The sequence below is a fragment of the Camelina sativa genome, chromosome 18 (assembly GCF_030686135.1).
Source record: "Camelina sativa cultivar CO46 ecotype springtype chromosome 18, ASM3068613v1".
In the NCBI taxonomy this organism is placed as follows: Eukaryota; Viridiplantae; Streptophyta; class Magnoliopsida; order Brassicales; family Brassicaceae; genus Camelina; species Camelina sativa.
In genome coordinates this window covers 6,493,695-6,507,503 of record NC_141897.1, presented here as the reverse complement: position 1 = coordinate 6,507,503, position 13,809 = coordinate 6,493,695, and the positions used below count along the sequence as shown (strand labels likewise).

Sequence of the window (13,809 nt, the reverse complement as noted above, 5' to 3'; positions counted from 1 at the left end):
ACATATAGACCAACCACGGTGTCGACATCAAGACAAAGTGATAATGGAAGAAGAAAAACACAAGAAAGAGGAAGGAAAAGATAAGTACGAGCCACATGAGCATCAACCACCGTATATCTCGCAGATGCAACCGGTGACGCACGAAGCTTACGGAGGTGGCCTCTACGGTAAGGACGATGAGAAAGAAGCCACAAATTTAGAGAAAGAGGGCAAAGATGTAGAGAAAGAGCCTATGCAACATAAACCACCGGCCAGTGAGACACAGAGCGCAGATGGTCCTGATGAGGTAAAGTCGCTGACGCCGAAACACAAGCAACCAGCTTCTTCGGGCGATAGAGACATTGACATCACTGGCCAGTCTTACATTCAGTGAGGTAGTGCTTTCTTTTTTGGTGTTGTAATGTCATATTAGTTTCTTTCATGGTCTTTTACACATGTCACATGTCCAAGAAATTATGTTCTTACGTTTGTATTCCATGGTTCAAAGGCCAACGTAAAGTTTGTCGAAGCTGGTACGAAGCACATTCTAATTTATGTACCATGTGATTCACATATAAGCTAAACCGATACTAGTACTAGGTATATCCGAAAGATGATAAAACATTTGGAGGAGGAGACTATGGAATACGACCAATAAACATCTATAGCACCGACGAGATAGACAAAAGTTGTACAGCTGCAAAGTATTGCCAGGAACTAATCAGACAGGTTGTGAGGGTTTTAAAACCATTGGCAGTCAATGTCATTATTACCAAACATGTGAAGTTATCACGTTTTACAACATACTTCTGTCTTTTTATAGATACCACATGGTTCAGATGAGTTTTTTATGTAGGTGTGCCCAACTCCTTCAGCTAAGCTTCTTCAATCAGCCTGAACCAGATGAAAAAAGCAAATAATGATTTAGCCCCCTATACCGGTAAAAGTAACAGAATAAAAATCATTACAACAATGATGTAACGAGCGTTGAAAATAGACGTCTTAGATGATGTTCATTGGACAAACTGACTATTGACAACCTCAAGTTACCATATGAGTGGGAGGGATAAAAAAACAATTGAATGGAATGTGTGACAGCTTTAAATTAATGTTTCAAATAGCAAACTACTATGGACTGAGACAAACAAAAAGTCTCAAATGATCAAGAAGCAGAAAATACAAGTTAGCTTGCATATGGAAAGACTATTAGAAACTTATTTCAGCCATCAATCATGTTCCAGTAGAGAGACCGGGTAATGTATGAATAAGAGGGAAAAGAGGTTCCTGTCACTCTAAGACCTTCCAATTACACAAACAATTAGAAAAGACATATCAATGGAAAAAGAATGATCACAGAGAATCTTTTCAATCACTATAATTCATTCCGAGCAAAAAACTTGCTAGTTTTAGAGGACCAACTTTTTTATTTGTACTATAGGAGCCTAACCATATTTATCTGTGCTTTGGATGTTCGGAAACAATATTAATAAAAACTTCCAATAAAATATTTGTACGCTGCTCCGTGACTAACTACAACCTCTGAATTTTGCCAAAATTTCTGGAAAATCATAACTTTAAGCTAACACATAGGCTACTCTAAATCTGTTTGCTTAAATTCTATGATACAAAAGCAAAAGAATGGGAAGACTAATCGAATACGAAACTCGACCTGACCTGACCTGACCTGACCCTTTTCTATAAATCTAATTTGCGATGTTCCAACTATTTTCTTTAAAGAAGCCAAACCATATCTATCTATGCTTTGGATACTGTGGAACAAAATCAAAACCCTCAAGTAGCTTATCAGGTTCTTATAGCAATGGCTTTCGTCGGTTCAGACTAAACCATTATAATTCTACTTTTCACAGGTCTACAATCTCTGAATTTTGTTAAATTACGCAAACCAAATTATAGGTCTCAATTATACGCTTATGGCCTCTCTCAAGGTCTTAATCACTACAAAATCAAACCCTAAGAAGCTTTTCACGGTTCCAAAATTGAAATCAAATATCCAAATTCTGCAATTCACATCTCAATTTCGCTAAATTCTCCGAAAACCTCAAATCAATAAAAAAAAGCAAACACAAAGAGGTCTTTAAAATCGAATAAATCGCAAAACAAAAGAATCGAAAGAGAGAGAGAGCAAAACCTAGTTGTAGTAAAGCTCAAGACCCATGCCATCATGAATCTCATAGTCCTTGAGAGTTATATGATCCTTGTAGATGTTGTACCACTTCTGAATTCGAATCTTCTCCGCTCGTGTTCCCGTCTGTGCCGCCACAAGCTTCTTCAGATCACCGATCGTGTCATCTTCGTTGCACTTAACCCTCACTTTCTTCCCCAAACGATCGTTCAGAACCACCTCGATCATCTTCTTCGCTCTTTCTACAAGTACAAAACCCTAGCCCCCAAATTTCGAATCCTCTCAAAAAAGTAAAGCGATTTGAGCTTTCTAATGGTTATGGGTCGTCCGGGACTCGAGACTTTTATTTATATAGACCTTTTAAGTCGGTTTATTTATCTTTTTTCTATTTTTTTTTTCTTTTCAACAAAAATTGATAAAATTCGTTGTGAGTGGATTATTAACAAAATTCAATATATTACTTTTACATATTTATTTTTTTTCTTTTTTCGTGACATTAAAAATATATTAATAAAAAATTTTGCATTATATTTTGTAGAATTATGTTTTTTTTTTAACAGGGTAGAATTATGTTTTACCTAAAAAAAAAAAGTAAGAAACTAGCCATGGTGTTCAGATTGCTCTCTTTCTCCAATTAAAATTAGGTTATATCTAATTTAAATATCCGATGCTACTTTTTTAAATTCACACAAAACACTAATATGATTTTATGATCATGAATTTCGACAAAGTGCTTGAACGTGTACGCCTAAAATTATTTTTTTTTTCTTTTTTTTCAAGCAGTTTCATATTATATAAAACAGAGGGTAACACAGTATACAACAGTGGAAAAACTCCACCAAGAACATAACTAAACTGCTGAGAATTAAAACAGGAAACTTCAAGTCACAACATTAGAAACAACTTAAACAGCCACTAATTCAAACCGATGCAAAATGTGAAGAACCGATGAGATTACATAACTTTCTCAATAAGAATCTATATAATTTGAATTGCAATATCAACCATTATTGGATACTCTAACTAAATATTTTTGAAATAATTATAGTGATATAGAAATTTAATCAAATTCAGATATGCAATTTCAGTTGCGCATATTTATCATAACTTTTTGTAATATATATATATATTTGTTAATTTTTAACTATTAGTATTTTAATTTTAAAAATGTATGTCTTTAAAAATTAATTATAATGAACTGAAAGAAACAAGATTCATTTATTTCTTTTTTTCTCTCAGTGGTCTCTTTTCATCATCTTCTTCTTTGTTTAACAAATTGATATCTAATTTTTCACATTTTTCTCTGATTCTTTCTTTTCTCTCTTTTTGATCTTCTTCTTTGTGATTCATCCTATTGTTTTCTCTCCAATTAATCAATGGTGAATAAAAAAAAGAATGGGGAAACCCACCAAACACTCCTTTGGGATTGCTTAAAAAAGAGTTGGATCAATGTTGGAGAAGATAGATTATGAGCGAAGCAACGAGATAGGTCTAAACTCACAAGGGATCAAGGATCATGTTCCAATTCAAAGCAAGGGAAAATATGTCGGTTTAGGATATGGGGAGGGATCATTGTCATCTTCGCCTTATATAAGCAGCATCAACTATTGGTAAATTTTCGCTAAATGTTGATATAATTTTTTATAACTGATATATTATAAAGTATAAAGTTGCCAAACCGGAGGAAAAAAGTTTACAAAAAAAATCTCTGAAGCTAAAGATCGTGAAGATCGAACACTGTAGTCAGGGAGAAAGATAGATAGAAAGTTCTGGGCAAGCTGAAATCACATATTTTTATAATATTATTCTTTAATAATATAAATTATTATGTATTCTACTATTTACGTACTGTTATATCACATAATAGATTTTGAGTTAAAATGAAGAATTTTTATACAATTTGTGGATTTATTTTTACGTTTTACCTTATTAAATTAACGAAATATAAGGTTTAAAAGTTACTTACATTATGTTTTATAGATCTAGGAATAATATTTATTTATTATGTAACACAAAATATGGCAACACCATTATATAGATCGGTGATGTTATAGTATGCATGATATAACTTCTTCTTCTGATCACAACCTCTTGCTCTGTTGGAGGGGTTCTCCGTTGATTACGGCGACGATGAGGACCCAGTGGCTCATGGTGCTTCATTCGTAACCGCTGCAACAACCAGGTAAATTTTTCAGATCAAAATCAAGGGAAAAGTGGAGAGGAGAAGCTTCTGCGGGACACTGTCGGTGAGAGCTCCACCGCCGGGTGTAGCGACGCAGAACAAAAGAAGGAGTTCCACGGCGAAAATGAATGGGGATGGTGGTTAGATCTGAAGATTGGATATTCTGGAGGTTTCGTTGCGCCGTTGTTCGATGGGGGAGGTCATCTGCGGCAAAGCGGAGCTAAGCCACCGTTGAAGGTTTCCAGATCTACTCCCTACCGCTATTTCCCTTTCATGACAAAGCTTGGATCTCCTTGACAAAGACAAGCTCATTTATCTTCTTCCTCCTCAACTACGGCTCTACGGTGGCGGAATGGAAACAGATCTTGCATCACCATCTCCGTTCGACTCGCGGCGTCCAGGCACATTGGAGGTCCTGTTTTGGTGTGTATTCGCAACCTGTGGACGGCAGCTCTAAATGTGTTCTTCATTCAGAGATTAGGGTTTCCTGTAACCGGTTAACGAAACCGGGTCGGTTTTGTTTTTGTGGTTTTGTCTGGTTTGTTGTATTCGGTTTGGGCCCTAATGGATTGTAATGAGCCTAAATCCGGAAATAACTCATTGGGCAATTATTTATATAAATTGAATACCCTTTAACAAAAAAAAAAAACTTGTCTTTTTTTAGCTATGATCCTGTTATAATGGCTTACAATGTTACAAAATCAGTGCATAATCTTTTTTTGGAGGGAGTTTTTAAGTTTGAATTCGAATTAATTTTTTGAAATTAATACTTTTTGTTCTATCTTATTATATAAAGCTTGATATCATACTCTTTAACAAGATCGTGACATTTGTCAATTATATTATTCAGATATTGACACATGTCAATTTTAAATTTTATTAAAATTTTTAAAATTAAAAATGTAAAAATTCAAAACCAACCATAAAAATGTTTTATATAAAAGTAAATTAGATAAAAGAAAACCTAATTTTATTTAAAATCTTTAAAGAAAAAAAAACATTTGTAAATGATAATAGGATTTTTTACTCTATCCTAGCAGGTTCAATTACCCTTATGCATTGTAGTACTTAAGGTGTCAATCCAAATGGGATGATGCTAATCACAAAAGATGCAATCAAGATAGAACAAGTTAAGCCAACTCAGAAATGGGGGGGGGGGTGATATATAGCAACCTAATGACAGAAATGTAAATGCAGAATATCAAAGCAACTTAAAGAAGTAATAAGCAGAAATTAAACTACCGAACAAGTGCAATAAACAATACTAAGCAGAATTAACGAATAAGTAAAAGGAAACAAGAACAAACTAGAATTCTTGGATTCACCCCTAGGGGTGAATCTTTCTTATTCACCCCCTCTTAGTTAAGGAAAAAACTTATTCTTTAAGCAAACAAATTCTGTATATCAATTAATTTTAAAATTGTTAATTCTAAACATTATATTATAGTTTTAAATTATAACATCTAAACCCAAATCACTCTTTTTATAAACCCAAATTAAAATACAATTTTCTTTAATTGTAAAATCTAAACCCTTACCACTATTTTATAAACCCAAACCGACATATAATTTTGTTTAATTGTAAAATCTAAACCCTAACCACTCTTTTGTAAACCCAAACCGACATATAATTTCGTTTAATTGTAAAATCTAAACCCTAAACTCTAACCACTCTTTTGTAAACCCAAACCGACATATAGTTTCATTTAATTGTAAAATCTAAATCCTAAACTCTAACCACTCTTTTGTAAACCCAAACCAACATATAATTTTTTTAATTGTAAAAACTAAACCCTAACCACTTTTTTGTAAACCCAAACCGACATATAATTTCGTTTAATTGTAAAATCTAAACCCTAATCATTATTTTATAAACATAAATCAACATAATTTCCTTAATGAAAAATTTACAGAATTGATTTCCTTAATTTGTTTTTGTCTTTTTCTTTTAATTTTGATTTATTTTATAAATATGACATTACATAGCAGTTTGTTGTAAAATTGATTGGTTAACTAAGAGGGGGTGAATAAGAGTGGTTCACCCCTAGGGGTGAACCCAAGAATTTTTCAAGATTAAATGCAAAACTAAAAACAGAAACAATAAAGCAGACAATGAAAAGTAATTAAATGCAAGAAACAAAAACAATCAAGTAGCAAATAGATCCTAAGGATGGGAATAATTGGTTGGTATTAAACTTAATCTATCTAGGTTGCTTAACAAAACTCAATCAACAAAGAGCTAATCCTTAGACAATGATCTCATAAACTTGCTAATCCACTCTCATGTAATAGCAATCAAGTTTAGTAACATCTTAACCCAATTCTCATTGGTGAAACCATACTAAACAAGCATTAAGATCCATATTCATTATTTGTCAAAAACCACCCTAGACAACTAATCTCTTAGGCTAGGCACAATAATCTTCAGTATTAGTCTTATCCATCATCTTAAACATCTTTTGGAAGATAAAAAAACCTAAGATCTATCTTTAACTTCTCAGAACAAAGATAGCATAGAGATCTCCTAATCCATAAAGGATTCTACAGAACTCAAGCTTAAATAACCTAAAGAAACTAAGTTCTCTACCTTAATGCTTGTTTAAGAACATAAACCCAGAAAATAATTAATAAAACAGACATAATAAGAAAGAATATGATGAAATAAGCAACTTTGTAGAAGAAATCAAATGAAAATACTTAAAGGATCAAAAGTTATTAAGATTACAAGTTTTGGTGGCTAGACCTAAAAAACGAGCTTGTTCTGCTGCCAAAGGTGAGAGACCTATTTATAGGAAAGGAAGGAATCCCTAGTTAGCTAGAAGACAAAATAGAGAGCCGGTGGCAAGTGCTCAACCCTGTGCTCGGTCGAGTGCATGGTCGAGTGGTTGGTCCATCAAGTAGCTCCAGTCTTCGATCCGAAATGATATCTGTTCAGTAAAATAGGGATAACTATTGAACGACAACTCCAATTGGATTGAAACCACCGGCTTTGGAAAGCTAAATGAATTTTCTACAACTTTAGTGCAGAACATTGAAGCTGAATGCCAACAGAAGATCTTCATTCTAGTCGATCTTTGAGGGGCTTGAATTCGACCGAGTGTTCTTTTGAAACGGTCGAGTGTGTGCTCGAATCAATGGTCGAGTGATTGATTTCCTCCTCTTTTGAGCCTTAATACCTTGCTAGATGTCTCCTTGTGATCACAACTTCTCCTTGGTGCTTCCAAAGTACCTAATTCACCTGTTTATGTACACAAATATGCAAATGCTATGCAAATTCTATCCTAATGCATAATTTGAGAATAAGAGAGAGAAATGTGCTAAAACTAACTCTAAACAATGCAAAACAGAAGATAAATGCATGCTAAAATATAGAGTTATCAGTAAACTAAAAAGAAATTAAAAGAAAATTCATCGGTTAGTTGCCCAAACCCGAGAGAAGGAGTTTACAAAAGAAACTTCAGAGATAAAAGAACGCGAAGCACGGGCAAGACAATCCGCCTTCGTATTTGACGCACGCGGGATCCAAGAGATGGAGAATAGTGGGAAGGACTCCAGCGAGTTAAACTCATCGAGCAGGTTGGAGAAGGATGACCAATCTTCAGGGGACTGCACCATAGTGACTCAGCACAATCAGTCTCGAAATGTTGACAAGCGATCCCTGCAGTACGTATCTGCTCCATGGTCCACAACAACGCTTCTAACTCCGAATACAGGGGGGACAACTGTCCTAGACGCTTGGCCCCCAACAACAAGGTTCGCTCCTCACCAACGCAACACCACCAGCCAAATCCTGAATGCACATTGGTTGCTTTCCAAGAACCATCAATCTGACAACGAGGTGAAGAAACCTGGACATCCGAAGACAGAGATGGAGCTGGAATGCCAACCGTAAAAGAGAGCGTCTCTTCCTACGCTAACTTATCGCCCAAAACCTCAACAATTATATCATTGGCCTCGATCTCTAACCATTGAAAAACTTTTTTATTTTTATGGCTTTACAGATTGCCCAGAAAATTCATGGTAATTGAAGAAGTTGTTCATGATCATTATGTTGAGAGGCATCCCTCCAGAAAACAATATCCAGATTTGAGTACACCGACTCATATGGAAAAAACCTTCTGACGAGACCAGATTCAGAGATAAATCTCAAACTTCACACGAGCGAGGACATTCAAAGAAAACGTTATTAATAGTCTCAACCGCAGAGTTGCACCTTTTACACCAAATATCAAATTAGACATCTCGGTATATCTATTTACTTTTATAAATAGTTTTTACTTACTAAAAAAATTTACTTTATATTCTATTAAATTTAACTAAATCCGTACATCGAGCGGATTCTAATGTAGTGTTGATATAATTGTTTGGCTTTTCTAATGGAATATGAATAATTTTCGTGGATTTTAGGTAACACCTTGTTACTAACCCACACATTTGTATCTGTTTCCTCAATATAATTTTGGGCGCAGTAATTTTTCAAGTACACCTATATATCCATTGGAAAATAGTATGAACTACAGTGAAGTAGTATACTGTTTTAGTTCTGATAAAAAAAAAAGTTGATGAAATTAGTAAAATTTATCCATGATTAAGAGTGACATAATTTTTATTAGCTACATAATGAAATCATTGCACCAAAATACTAAGAAAAAAACAATAAATAAGACATAAATTTTGACTTGTTCATCAACTAAGATTAGCTACAAGGTTTAGTATTGAAATATTTGGAGTTATGTTTGCATATTTGTAACAGTTTTACAAGTATTGTCCACTCAAGCTCTAAAACTTTGTCAGATCAAAGCGTAAAACTCTTAAACCAGGAATATATGCATGGTTAGACCAAGGTTACTTGATTGAAACTTGAAAGTAAGAAGAAAATTGGATTAACCTACCAAAAAGAAATAAAAATAGGACGAAATAATTTTTTATATAATAATAATAATAACGTTGACCATAATTTATTTGTTTAACAATAATCATGAAATTTTTTATATATGTCAGTACATAACTTATTAATAATTATTTTAAATAATGGTATCGCTCGACTTACATTCAAGTGATTTAAAAACCATGTTCACAACTTCATAAATTAATCATGAGGGTTTCTCACTTAAACATGTATATAGCTAGCAAGTGAATATCACTTGAATATGGCTTTGAAACTATTAATGTATATAAACAATAAAAATCAAATTAAATTTGTAAGAAATTTTTATGTGTTTTTATTAAATAAAATTATTAAGAAAATGCTCTATTTCGGTTTTATACTTCAAAAACCGAAAAAAGTCTATTTTAACAAATGTGTTGTTTCATATAATCATCCATCTAGAGCTGAATTGGAAATTAAGTAATAGTAAACTTACAATGATCTGAAACCAGAGCTTATTCTTCTCATTCAACATCATCATCTTCCACTTCACGTTTCGACTTCATACCAACCTGAAGATCCGAGGATGTAGTAACTGATTGAATGACACCAGAGGATTCTTGTTGATTATTGAGCTTTTAACTTCTGCTTCATTAGAGCGCTGTGGTAAGCTTTGAGATACGCATCCTGAAGCAAAACCGAAAGAAACAAATGTATTAAGAGTACCGAAACACAAGACACAAGATGTTATTGTGGGAATCTAAATAAACACAGAGAATAGCATACCTTCAAATTTGCTGCTGCTACTTCTTCCTGACTAATCTCTCTTCTTTCTACCCTGGTCCGATTCAATCTAGAATCTCCACGTACCCTGGTCGTATTCAATCTTTTCTTTCTAATACCTGCTTCCAATGAAGCCAAAAGACTAGACGATCTTGAAGATGATGACGATGATGATGCTGGAGCACTTGGAGCTACTTTTGTGTTTTCACTCGAATCTGAAGGTTTCTTCGGTCCAGAACAACTATGTTCAGATCCAAACCGATGTTTCAAGCAATGATCTATGTCGCAGTCTTGAGAATGTCAATGTGGAGATCCCACATCTGATAGATATAATAGATATAAAAGGACTTGAGTAATATATAAAGGGTTAATGCATTTCTACTCATTGTCAATTGGTTTTGAGTTGGAAGCCCACAATCAATATGGTATCAGAGCCCGGTCCGCACATGCTCAACCCAATCTACAATCGGTCCCGCCCAATAGTAGGCCCACCGATTCATGCCCGGACATACCGAGATTAATGCTTAGAAGAACCATCATCTCGAGGGGGCGTATTAGGGATACAATATCCCACATTGGAAGTTAAGTAGGATCTTAAGTGGTATATATAAGATATGGGTCTCTCGACTCATTGCCAATTGGTTATGAGTTGGACGTCCACAATTTAATATGGTATCAGAGCAGGTTCTTTGTTGAGCAACCTCGTGGATGTTGTTCCCACATATGCCCACGCTTCCTATGGTCATGCCTGAGCGTGAGGGGGGGGGGGGGGGGTGTAAGGGATTTAACTAATATATAAAGGGTTAGGGTCTCTCCACTCACACTACAAAAAAACCTGCATTTAGTGACTACAATTTGTGACTCGTTTTTTGGTCGCAAAAAATAGGACTACTTTGCGACTACTTTGAGACTATTTTTCAACAAATATACAAGCGGAAGCAAAACAGTCGCAAATTTACGACGAAACAAATATCGTCGCAAACTCATCGCAATTTGAGACTGTTTAGTGACATCTCTTTATTAAAATTAAAAAGTCACATATCAGTGACCTTTTTGCAACGCAAATCCGGTAACAAGTTTATTTATCGATAAAGTGTTACGAGTTTGCAACTCCTATTATTTGCGACGAAGTTGCTACAAACTCTGCGACTAGAGTGCAACTACTTTTGCATCTAACCAGCTGAATTAGATACCGTTTTGTGACTCTTTAGCAACTCTCGATTTTTTGAATTTGAAATTTCACATTAGAGAAATGTTAACATGTTTCTATACACATTTATACTTTAAGTTGATCATAATCATTCATATAAACTTTGTCAAAGCTTTTCATTTCAATATTTAGACACAAAATTTGCATAATATCTAAATTATTCTAAAGAGTTATACATTATTTCAGAAGAAGGTTTGTAATTTTATGAAAATTTCAAAACAAAGGTACCAAAAAAATATGTTAAGCTCATAAATTTTTTGATCTACTCTATAATACAATCATGAGTGATCATTGTTAACTTATATCAGTAGAATTGGTCAAAAACTATAGATTTCAGAAATTTGTATTGTGACTAAAATCTGAGAGTCACAATAGAGTAACAATTTGCGACTTTCTTATTACGAATTTGCAACTCATATTATTTGCGACGCAGTTGCTATTACCTTTTCGACTAATTTGCAACTGTTTTGCGTCTAATACCTGAATTACATATTGTTTTGCGACTCTTTAGCAACTCTCAATGTTTGAATTTGAAATTTCACATTAGAGAAATGTTAAGATGTTTCTATACACATTTCTAATTCAAAATTGATCAAAATCAGTCATATAAACTTTGTCAAAGCTTTCCATTTCAATATTTAGCCACAAAATTTTCATAATATCTAAATTATTCTAAAGAGTTATATGTCATTTCATAAGAAGGTTTGTAATTTTATGAAAATTTCAAAACAAAGGTATCTAACCAATATTTTAAGCTTATAAACTATTTTATATACTCTATATTACAATCATGAGTGCTTATTGTTAATTTATATCAATAGAATTGGTCAAAAACTATACTTTCAAAAATTTATATTGTGACCGAAATCTGGGAGTCACAATAGGGTAACAATTTGCAACTCCTAATATTTGCGACTAATATGCAACAAATTTTGCAACGATTTTGCTACTTTTTTTTGCAACTGTTTTTTGTCTAACACCTGAATTAGCTACTTTTTTACGACTCTTTAGCAACTTTCAAATTTTTTGAATTTGAAATTTCACATTAGAGAAATGTTAACATATTTCTATAGACATTTCTACTTTAAGTTGATCTTAGTCATATAAACTTTGTCAAAGCTTTCCATTTCAATATTTAGACACAAAATTTTTATAATATCTAAATCATTCTATAAAGTTATATGTTATTTCATAAAAAGATTTGTAATTTAATGAAAATTTAAAAACAAATGTATCAAAACAATATTTTAAGCTCATAAATTATTTGATATACTCTATATACAATCATGAGTGCTTATTAATTGTTAATTTATATCAATAGAATTGGTCAAAAGTAATAGGTTTCAAATATTTGTATTGCAACTGAAATCTGATAGTCACAATAGAGTAACAATTTGCGGCAAACTTGTTACGAATTTGAAACTCTTATTATTTGCAACTAATATGCGAATTTTGCAACTATTTTGTTACTTTTTTGGAACTGTTTTGCGTTTAACACCTGAATTAGATACGGTAAGTTACACATTTTTACATTGATTTGTAATAATACACATTTAGATGTTTTATTCATATTTTAATTTTCAATTTTTTAGAAAAAAGCTTTGTAAAAAAACAAGTCATGTATTATATGTTACATATGTTTAAAAGAAGGTTTCCAAATTTATGTACAAACTTAGTAACTTACCAATTAAGTGATTGTTTTACCATTCAAAATGAGAGATATAGTTCAAAATTAGATTATAAGTGCTTGTAACTATATAAAAACATTGTAAGAATCTGATAAATCAAAATTATTGGTTAAAAATATTACAAGTAAGTCCCAAAAGAGTAGCAATTTTGTGACGGAATTGCAACCGAATTGAGTTATGATATTTTGCTATGAATTTTGTGACTATTTTGCTACAAAATTTTTAATTACAAAACATACACTTAAAACTCTAAATCATCAATTTATTTGATATAGTGTTTAAAAAAAGGGTTTGTTGGGGTTTTAGTACATTTATGAAACTTAATTGTGGGTTTGATACAATCACTATTTACAATGACAAAAAGTGGGTGTTAAAAGATAGAATTAATAAGAGATAGAAATTTTTGTGGGTCAGGGTCATTTGGTGATTTTTACTTAAAAACCCCCATCGATTTATTTGAGAAGAAAGAAGAGAGAGGGAAGAAAGAGGAGAGAGAGAAACAAAAAATTGGTGGGATCATTATTTTTTTTGGATATTTTTTTTATACGTTTCTTTCTCTTTCTCTTTCTATATATATTAACATTTTTATTTCTTTTTCTTTTCATCACAATCCTCTTTTCATAATTATTCAAATATTTATTAATATTTTTTTTGTTTCCTAAATTTTTCTACATACAAAAAATTATGTATTTTTCTTTATAATTTGATATGCATTTTGTTTTAATAATTTCAAATATAATTTAATTCAAAATATTTATATTTGTATACAGTTCAAACTATCCAGCATGCCGCAATATTTGTGTACGGTTTAAGCCATCCAGCATATTTGATAGATTCAATCCATCCAACAATATTTCTGTACGGTTCAAACCATCCAACATGTTAGATAGATTTAAAACGTCCAACAATATTTGGGTACGGTTTAAACCTTCTAACATATTGGAAAGATTTAAACTA

At 32.7% G+C, this 13,809-nt stretch overlaps 2 protein-coding genes across 2 annotated transcripts; one reads left to right on the top strand and one right to left on the bottom strand.

Annotated features, from left to right (window-relative positions):
- Window positions 1-10: 10 nt before the first annotated feature.
- On the top strand, window positions 11-508 carry LOC104760744 (uncharacterized). The gene has a single exon (XM_019240376.2). The coding sequence runs from the start codon at window positions 44-46 to the stop codon at window positions 371-373; it is 330 nt and encodes a 109-aa protein (XP_019095921.1). The 5' UTR covers window positions 11-43; the 3' UTR covers window positions 374-508.
- Window positions 509-793: 285 nt separating this feature from the next.
- Window positions 794-2,456, bottom strand: LOC104760742 (ubiquitin-like protein 5). Its single transcript, XM_019240377.2, has 2 exons — window positions 2,129-2,456; window positions 794-873 (listed from the first exon to the last, which is right to left on the bottom strand). Exon 1 carries the CDS (start codon window positions 2,348-2,350, stop codon window positions 2,129-2,131), a length of 222 nt encoding a protein of 73 aa, XP_019095922.1. The 5' UTR covers window positions 2,351-2,456; the 3' UTR covers window positions 794-873.
- Window positions 2,457-13,809: the final 11,353 nt, after the last annotated feature.